Source organism: Haemorhous mexicanus, chromosome 14 (genome assembly GCF_027477595.1).
Source record: "Haemorhous mexicanus isolate bHaeMex1 chromosome 14, bHaeMex1.pri, whole genome shotgun sequence".
NCBI lineage: Eukaryota > Metazoa > Chordata > Aves > Passeriformes > Fringillidae > Haemorhous > Haemorhous mexicanus.
Genome location: NC_082354.1, coordinates 15796611 through 15806346, shown reverse-complemented (window position 1 = coordinate 15806346; position 9736 = coordinate 15796611). Strand labels below are relative to the sequence as shown.

At 52.2% G+C, this 9736-nt stretch overlaps 1 protein-coding gene across 2 annotated transcripts; it reads right to left on the bottom strand.

Annotated features, from left to right (window-relative positions):
* Positions 1-2273: 2273 nt before the first annotated feature.
* Positions 2274-9076, bottom strand: GPR174 (G protein-coupled receptor 174). 2 transcript variants are annotated; one of them, XM_059859245.1, is made up of 3 exons: positions 8943-9076; positions 7555-7623; positions 2274-4938 (listed from the first exon to the last, which is right to left on the bottom strand). In XM_059859245.1, exon 3 carries the CDS (start codon positions 4574-4576, stop codon positions 3596-3598), a length of 981 nt encoding a protein of 326 aa, XP_059715228.1. In that variant the 5' UTR covers positions 4577-4938; positions 7555-7623; positions 8943-9076; the 3' UTR covers positions 2274-3595. The 2 variants fall into 2 exon arrangements, with proteins under 2 accessions (XP_059715228.1, XP_059715229.1); XM_059859246.1 differs by lacking the exon at positions 8943-9076 and having other exon boundaries at positions 7555-8081.
* Between the last annotated feature and the right edge of the window lie 660 nt (positions 9077-9736).

Below are 9736 nucleotides of genomic sequence, written 5' to 3'. Positions count from 1 at the left end.
AGACACCCAAAGGTGTCATCATGGAATGGCTCAAAGCAGCAATGACATGGAGCTAAAACAGGGAGCTAAACATGGAGCTAAACATCAGCACCAGAACTCGGGGGGTGTTGGGGGTTCAGGCTGGTGGCCAGGGAGGGGAGGGGGCTCTGATCCCATCAGGGAAGGGAAGGGAAGGGAAGGGAAGGGAAGGGAAGGGAAGGGAAGGGAAGGGAAGGGAAGGGAAGGGAAGGGAAGGGAAGGGAAGGGAAGGGAAGGGAAGGGAAGGGAAGGGAAGGGAAGGGAAGGGAAGGGAAGGGAAGGGAAGGGAAGGGAAGGGAAGGGAAGGGAAGGGAAGGGAAGGGAAGGGAAGGGAAGGGAAGGGAAGGGAAGGGAAGGGAAGGGAAGGGAAGGGAAGGGAAGGGAAGGGAAGGGAAGGGAAGGGAAGGGAAGGGAAGGGAAGGGAAGGGAAGGGAAGGGAAGGGAAGGGAAGGGAAGGGAAGGGAAGGGAAGGGAAGGGAAGGGAAGGGAAGGGAAGGGAAGGGAAGGGAAGGGAAGGGAAGGGAAGGGAAGGGAAGGGAAGGGAAGGGAAGGGAAGGGAAGGGAAGGGAAGGGAAGGGAAGGGAAGGGAAGGGAAGGGAAGGGAAGGGAAGGGAAGGGAAGGGAAGGGAAGGGAAGGGAAGGGAAGGGAAGGGAAGGGAAGGGAAGGGAAGGGAAGGGAAGGGAAGGGAAGGGAAGGGAAGGGAAGGGAAGGGAAGGGAAGGGAAGGGAAGGGAAGGGAAGGGAAGGGAAGGGAAGGGAAGGGAAGGGAAGGGAAGGGAAGGGAAGGGAAGGGAAGGGAAGGGAAGGGAAGGGAAGGGAAGGGAAGGGAAGGGAAGGGAAGGGAAGGGAAGGGAAGGGAAGGGAAGGGAAGGGAAGGGAAGGGAAGGGAAGGGGGCTGTGCTGCTGCTGCTGTGCCAGCTGTCACATGCGAGGGCAGCTCTGAGTCTCAGCATGCCCAGGAAAAGCCCCAAGGCAGCCGCTGGGTCTCTTCTCACGGTGCCGGCGGCAGGGGAGAGGCGGTGCCCGGGGGGATGAGAGGTTGTGCAGCTGCTGCTGGGCAGGGAGCCCGGGGGAGGCGATGGAAACGGGGCAGGGTTGGAGCAGACCCAGAACTCTGCTTCCCCCGACCCTGCACCCTCAGCCACCTTGTGCCATGTGTGAGTAAGGCTCCCAAAATGCTCACTGCTCATCCTGAACAACTCAAGCTCCCCAGGCATCCCTCAAAGCACCCCTGAGGCTGCACTCTTGCACAATGGCTTTCCTTTGGCCCAGCAGGAATTAAAGCTGATTCTGTGCCCAAAAGCCACCTGGCACTTCAGCCCAGAGCCAGCCTGGTGAGGGCATGGGCAGAGCTCTGTGCTTTGCTGCTCAGTGATAACAACCAGAAGAAACCCTTCCTGCAGAATAAAGGGGATATTTTGGGGTTTGGGCATTTTTGTTCTCAGTTACATTCTCGTTCAGATTCCCATTCCAGTGCTGCAGACCAGATTATTCAGATTATTTTAGAATATTCTGAGTTGGAAGGGACTCCTAAGGATCACTGAGTCCAGCTTGTGGATCCTGAGACACTAAAACTACAGGGGCATGGCAAAAATACCCATGGCATGAAAACCCACCTCCTGCTAATCTAAGGAACACCTTGATTCTGCAGTTGTTGGTGGCAGCATCCCCAGGGGTTGTGAGACCTCAGTGTGGCCCCAGCAGATGCCACCTGGAGCAGAGGTGCCCTGCGGGAGGGCAGGAAGGTGTCTCCTGATTTCATCTCGTGTCACCAGCTCTGACCATTGCACAGACTGCCTGTAAAAAGAGATCATTAACACTCATTTGAATAAGTGGCAGGGGGAAGGTGCTGCTGCACCCACAGGATTTTCTGGGTGGAAAACTTCAGCTGCTTGAGGTTTCTGTCACTGAACAATTTCTGAACTTCTGACAGCACTTTATGTAACAACCTTTTCCCCTCAGGGGCTAAAAGTGACTCTGGGGGGGTTGGACAGAGCCACGCTGGTCCCCTCCCATGGTGGCCAGAAGGGATAGGGATGGGCTGGATTCCTGCAGCTGGAGGAATTCCCATTATCCTGGGAAACCTGGCCCTTGACTTTCCTCCCCAGTGCAACAAGAAGAGTAAAATAATTTCAGAGAACCATCTAAAATGTTCTGCAGGTGCTTGAGACATCAAATCCAGGTGCTGCCACATGTTCATGTGTATTGGTGATGCAGGGGGGGAGAAGGAGCCAGGAATTACATTTAAAAAAACATTTTTAGAAATGATTATTTTATTATATACAACAGGAAATATAAAAATAAATATTTCTTTTTGTCACTGTGAATGTGGTTTCCATGAATTATCAGTGCTTGCTCAGCCATCAGGCACTGGCTCAGATTCCTGTAGGGAAGAGGTGGTGGAGTTTTCTTTCATTATATGAAAAAGCTTTTGAAAAGAAAACAAACTTCTTGTGTTTTGGCACTCTTTGGGCTTTTCACATAATTTTCCTACAATGTGTATTTCCCTTGTATAAATTATAAAACAACATTTGCATAAATAAAAAATTATACTGTCACAGAAAAGTAACATTTTACAAGAAGGTGCAAATGAAATACCAAAGTCAAGCCTGAACTTTTTGGTTTGAATTTAAATCAAATATTAAAACAACATCCATTTTTGAGCCTTTATTAAAAATCTCTCGTGGCACCTTTGACTTTGATTCCAGGGAGTTCCCATTACAGCAAACTTTGGAAAGGTTTGGATCCTCTGTTTGATTCCTGCTGCTGTTAATGGGGAGTGGATGTGATGGCTGTGGGTCAGTTTTCAGTGAAAGGAAAATAATTTGCCCCATTTTTGGTGAAAAGAGGACCTGAAAGGCTTGATGGACACCTGGCTTGAATAAATACCCTCCAAGCAAAACCTCTTAGTTCAAAACCCAAGGCATGGCTCTAACCCTTGTCTTTGCACCCAGAAATGGGAACTGATGGCAGAAAAATAGTGTGTGGAAGATTCCCTGGCTGTGTGATTTGGGGTGATGGCATTTGCTACTCCCCCAAATCAGGCTTCATTAATTATTTAAATGGGAAGTCCTTTGGGGCCACCTTCTGCTGCTCACTCCATGCTCAGCGTGGCTGGAGCAGGCTCTGGGCACTCTCTGGAGAATCAGTCTCTGCTGAATTGTCTTGTGCTTCAGAAACAGAGGATATGGTGGCATCCAGTGATTTCTAGGATCAAATTCTTTCTGCACAGCAAGACCCCAGAATCTTTGCTGTTTCTTGCTGACCAGGCTGTGGCTGGGTGATGCCACGGGTGATGGAGGGGCATGGGTCACCTCTCCCATGGGTCCATGACTCCTGCTGCCCAGCTGAGGAATGGAAATGCTCCTATTTCCATTCAGTGAAAATTTGCACCTGAAGTATTAAATCAAAGCATTTTTGGCCAGGTTTGGGTATTTTTGAGGAGGGTGTTGTTTGTTTATTCCAACCCTCAGCGAGAGCAGAAGTTTGAGTTGTTGTTATCAGTGTCCTGAGGGAAAAAATTATGGCAAAGGCCAAAATGTAACAAATATTGGGAATACTGGCAGCTGTTTGGGAATCAGTATTCCGTGGTGTCCTCCCCAAGCACATCCCTGGAGTGCTTCCTGCCGTAGCTGAGGTGCTGAAGCTGGATGCTGTCGTGCAGATCCTGCCTGGACAGGCGTCTCCTGAACTCGTCCGTGGTGAAGTAGTAGATGATGGGATCCACACAGGAGTTGAGGCTGGCGAGGCACAAAGCCACGGCGTGGAACACCGAGATCTGCACACAGCCCTCCTGGATCTGCCCCGTTTTCACAAAGAAATCCAGTGGGAAGCTGATGTGGTAAGGTGCAAAGCAAATCAGGAACACCAGGGCACAGGTGAGGATCATCTTTAAAGCCTTCTTCTTCTCGCCCAGGTCCCGGGAAGCAGAGTGCCTCTCTTTTAGTGACAAGATTGTCTTCCAGGAGCAGTACAGGATGATAAGCAGGGGGGTCACGAACCCCACCAACTCCCCTATGGTCATCAGCGTGATGGAGGTGGGGAGGTCGAGTTTCTTGATGGGAAGATCCGCAAAACAGGTGTTTTTATCCTCCTGGTGCTGCATCCTGAGGAGTGGGAAAGGCAGGCAGCCCACGCAGACCACGACCCAGCCCACGATGCTGATGTAGACATCACAGACACGCCTGCAGTCACTGAATTTGAAGGGGTGCATGAGGAACAGGTACCTCCTCACGCTGATGCACACCAAGAAGTAGATGCTGGCGTACATATTGACGTACTTCAGGTAGAAACAGAGCATGCAGAGACCTCCTCCGAACTCCCACGTGCCCGTCAGGTAGTAAAAAATCCTCAAGGGCAAGGACAGCACCTGTGATAAGTCAGCAATGGCTAAATTGATCATAAATATCACGGCCCTTTTAGTCTCTTTCATGTAGCCATAGAAGACCCACAAGGCCAGGGTGTTCCCGATGAGCCCGGGGATCAGGATCACCGTGTAGGTGATGGCGTAGTAGGGCTTGAGGTCTGTCTCGCTGCAGTTGGAGCTGGAGTTGTTCATGGTTGTGCTCCGGCTCCGTGCTCAGCCCCGGCATCATAACGCGTCCATCCCGCCTGTCCTGCAGCCAGGGGGGGTCAGGATCCGAAGGGAGCAGTCCAGCCCTGGAACCCTCGGGGGAGGCTGCGGTCACCGGCGCATCACGGGGAGTTCTGGCACGGGGGGAGTTAATTCCAGTGCCCTGCTCATTGGTCAGCGCTCGCTGGGGTCACCTGCAGGGTGGGCAGGGGGGATCCACACCGGGAAAAGCATCGCTGTGCCAGAGTGGATAATTCCTCACCAGAGCTGTGTGTCTGTCACCTTTTGGGAGGCATTTCAGCCTCTTCTCTCAGCACAGGAGCTCAACAGCTGATGTGGCCTCACGGCTGGAAGACAGAAAGGTGCAGTTGGAGCATTGTTGGGGGACAGGGGAGGAACAGAGCAAGAGTTATGGAAAAAGCTGGAGCATCTCTCCAGCAGAACCTGTGTGGCTTTGGTGGTGATCAGCTCTTCTGCTGCCCAGCAAGCACCGTGCCCTGTCCAGTGGAAGTGCAGAACCACCAAGGAGTAAATAGAAATTGTGCTCATTTTCTGCTACAACCTGGGGGTGTTGCTCTTCCTGTGTCCCAGCACGTGGTCAGTGCTGGACCTGCCTCCCTCCTTGGAGATATTCTCACCTCCCAAAAACTCCTGAGGGGAAAACTCCCCTGGCTTCCCAGGAAAGCCCTCAGAACATTCCCACCCTCCCCAGCTGCAGGTGACAGAAGGAAATCTGCTCCTCGTGTAACCCACGTGCACACAAACCTTTCCCCTAGTGCAGCCGCCACCGCTGTGTCATGGGGTGGAAGTCCCAGGTCAGTGGCTTTCACCAAACCAGGGTCAACTTTTAAAAATAGGGTCAAAACCAGGTTTATATTTTAGAAATAGGACATAAGCCATCTTTTGCAGAACTACCTGCATTTGAGCCAATCTGACTTCCTCACAGCTGCTTTTTCTAAGCCTGTCCTTACCCATCGTGCACATCTGAGGCTGTTGGTAACACCAGAGCTGGTACTAAGGAGGCTGGAGGTGGATTTTATTTAAAATTGCAAGCCAAACAGTGATGTTATCTGAATGTGTCAGACACAAAAAGCCTCAGCCGGATCTGATAAATCTAGAGGAAATTCGGATCTCTGCCCAAATCGTCTCAGGTTTGCCCTTGGCTTCCACATGAAGAATTATCCTGCAGGTCTAAGTGGGAGAAGTTTGTAGGTACCAACCCAGATGCCAAAAGCACATTTACTTAATTTAAAATATTTTAATGTCTTTAATTTGATTTTTAAAAATTTTAATTTTAAAGGCAAAATGGCGTCTGCTGCACTCCCTGCTGTTTTTTTTTCCAGTGCTTAGGTAAAAAACGTGAACACTTATTTATTGATGGTCAACACTTGCTGGTGTGATGGTACCGAAACTTTGAAGTAGTTTTGGGTGGAAGCAGAAAATCTGCCATAAAAGGAAACATGTCTATTTTTGTATTTTCTCTCGCCAAGGAGACTGATATGTCTTCCTTCTTTCCTTTTAAAGAGGGAGCATCTAACTCAAGCAGTGGGGTAAAATGGCTTGTGAAATGATCCTGTTATGGTTCAGAAGTGACAATTCATAATATTTTTATTTTAACATTTTTTCTTATCAATTTAAACTAGCTTGCCTCTCCTCTCCTGTTTGCAGAGGCTCCTGTCACCCACCGAGGAAGACTCAATCCAACTTCTTTTCTCCTGGCTGCATTCCCAGGTGTGAAAATCCACCTTAACTCCATCTCTGGGCCTTGGAACACACAGAGGGAAGGACAAAGTGCACCCCCAGCCCTTCCACATGTGCACATCTTATTTTTCCCACTGCTCCTAAGCTCCTGCCCTTCCCCATCCCCATCACACAGCAACTTTCCTGCAACTCCATTCCCTGCCCCTTCCAGCCTGGCCCTGGGGCAGGGAGGCACCTGCAGGACTTTCTGCCTCTCCCTGTGGCACGAGGGGTCCCCAGGGCTCAGCTGAAGGTGGGGAGCAGCGAGGGGGCTCAGCCAGGGCACCCAGAGGCACCCTCAGGGCTGGGGAGGGGGTGTAAAAACTCAGCAATGTGAGAAATGGCGCTTTGGAAATCCCAAGCAGCAACATCACAGAGTTCAGCCCCATGTGTCGTGTAAAAAACCAGCAGGATGCTAAAAAAATCTCCAGAAAGAGGAAATTTGGGTTTGCATGCTCTGTGCTTGCTTCCCCCTCACTGTGAGGGGGAGGGCGAGAGACTCTCCACAGGCACAGCCTCCTTCTCCCCCTGAACAGCTTTTCCCCCTGATTTTTCCATGAGTACACCCCCAAATCAGCCACATTGGGGCACTGGGTGAAGATTTGTGCCTAATGAGTCAGAGCAGCAGGTAAGAGTTGCAGGCAGCCTAAAATCAGCTTGTTAGAGCTGGGTACATCCTGGGTAAAGCATTTTCCATGTGCTGGAGGACAGCTGGATATCCATCTGTTCCATGAGAACCCCTGCAGGAGCTGTGGGAGCAGCCCCTTACCCTCCTCCCAGCTGGGCTCTGCCTCACAGCTGAGCCTCAGCAGAGCTCATCAACCCTCAGCAGTGCTCAGGCTCCTCACCTGAGGCTGCTTAGGGGTGTCCAATCCTCATTAGCAGATCCTGGGGGTTTAACCCACAGCAGCTCCTAAGCCCAGCTGGGTGGGGAGAAGTTTTGGGAGCAGCTCCTGGCTGGGCTGGGTTTGTGGGTGTTTTCCCTGCTGCTGCCTGGAGCCCTCTCAGAGCTGGGATCTGCCAACACCTCCTGCTCCTGCCCAGAGCCAGGTGATGGATCAGCCTGGATGGATCCTCCACCAAGCCCTGCCCTTGCTGCTGGCCCAGGTGAGCTGGGGGTGCTCAGTCCCCTCGTGTTCAGGGTGGGGATGTGTTTAAGAACACAGAAAACCTGGGGTGACAGGGGCACAGCAGCAGCACCCTGGTGTCCCTGGCTCACTTACCCTCCTGGGGAGCTGGGCTGGGCTGTGCCTGGCACCTCTCTTGTGTTTTCCCTTCTTCTCCTCCACAACCTAAAATAAAAGCAGAACATGCACAGGGAAAACATCAAATGGAAATTCAGTTTCCTGTGAGAGTGAAGGCAGGGTGAGGGTGGCTCTGTCCCTCCAAAGGGGCTCTGAGGGGAGCTGGCCCAGGGGTGGCCTGGGCTTCTCTCAGTGCCCACTTTGTTCTCTGGCCTGCCTTGGCAGGAAGCAGAATTTACAAGGTATGAACTGAAAATAGAGATGCTAAAACCAGAAACTGAATGTTGTATGGGATTGTGCTTTTTTGTTCTTTTAACAAATGACAGAAGGCCTTCTCTGCCTTGAAGTATTTTCCTGATAGATATTTGGGATTTATCTCTTTTTCCATCAGAGCGATATTCCCCCTTGCTGTGCTAACTAAATTCCAAGAATATGAAGGGAAAAAAAAATAAATGCTCTGATTTAATGCCATGTGAAATACTCTGATTTTGCCTTTTAATCCTTTGCAAAAGCTCTTGTCCTCCTTTGTTAATATTTATCCTAGTTAAGAAGGGAAAATAACCCAGAGCAGCAGTGCTGTGTGTCAGCCTAATCCCCCACCCTCCTTGTGCCTTCCTGGCACACTCTGACATCCCTGAGAGATGTTTCCGGCACCAAAGTTGTGAATTATCCCCCCAAACCATCAGCACATGGCCCCCAGGGATGCACAGCCATGTCCCTGTGCTGTGATAACCCTGTCCTCTTCCTCCCTGGTTCTTGCCGTCAAATGGAAATTGGCCCATGGAAAACCACTTGTGAGGAACAGAACACTTGGGAAAACTCATGGGACAAACAGAGAGAGACAAACCCAAGGAAAGTGCGGGAATTGGGTCAGTTATCCCTGTGCAGGGGGGATGGGGCTGCGTGGCCTCAAGGGCCCCTTACAGACCAGTCCCATCCCAGGTGCTGCTGGGTTTGCAGAGGCTGAGAACCGCTGGAGTTGGGGTTAATCCTTAAATTCAGCTGCTCACTCAATGATAGCAGAAAACATAGCTTGAAACTCCAAGGCAGGGTGCTTTAGCTTCAGCCATCTCCCTGCTCTCAGATGCTCAGAGCATCCCATGGGCACACACAGGAGCTCTTCAATAAATGAAGATTATCTCTTCAATAAATGAATATATCTGGGCTTTGCATCTCCTCCCCTCTACCTATTTACTCTGGGACTTACACCAGGTCTGTGGTGAAGGCAGAACCCCCCCTGGCTGTCCCTGGGTTGTCCCATCCCGGCAGAGCCTCACCAAATCTCTTCCACAACAACCAAAAAAAGCCCAGCTGAACTCCCCCAGCGTGACCCGAAGGCGACCGGGAGAGAGGAATTCCAGCCCTACCTTTGCTGGCCCGGAGGCTGTCCCGGTGTGTCCCCGCGGGGCTGCTGAGGTCCCCACGGCGGGTCCCTCCCTCGCAGTGCAAAGCAAAAGCGCAACTGCCGGGGAGCGGCTGCGCCCTGGGGAGCGGGACGGGCACGGCGGGGCCCCGCTCCGGGGTGTCCCTGCCCCGGGGTGTCCCTGCCCCGGGTCCTGCCTGGCATCACCCGCCGGCCTTCTCCTTCCGTGGTTTTCACAGGTGTTTGCAAGGGTGCTGATGCTCTTGGGGTGTTTTGGGAGCTGTCGCTGCGAGGTTGGTGTCACCCCAGCAGCTGTTCCTGCTGCCAGGGGTGGGGTCAGGAGCCCTAACTCAGCTCCTGGGGACAGGGACCTGCTGCCAGGGGTGGGGTCAGGAGCCCTAACTCAGCTCCTGGGGACAGGGACCTGCTGCCAGGGGTGGGGTCAGGAGCCCTAACTCAGCTCCTGGGGACAGGGACCCGCTGGCAGAGCCCCTCTGGGACAGGCGCGGAGCTGAGGCTGAGGGAATGAGGATCCATCCGTTATTTTCCTTCCCCAGCTGTATGGGGAAGGTTCCTTCCATCTCACCGGGGTGTTTGCACCCCTGTGCTGCAGTCCCTGCTCCCAGGGATTTTGGGGGGATTTAGGGTCCCCCCGAAGCTGATCGTGGGCACATTTGGGCTCCCCAAAAACAGCAAGTTCTTCGTGGTCATTATTATCTCATTCAGGGGATTCCCACAGGATTCTCATGGACAAACAGGGTGAGAGCCAAGGGCTCTTCTTTTCCAAACGTGCCACGA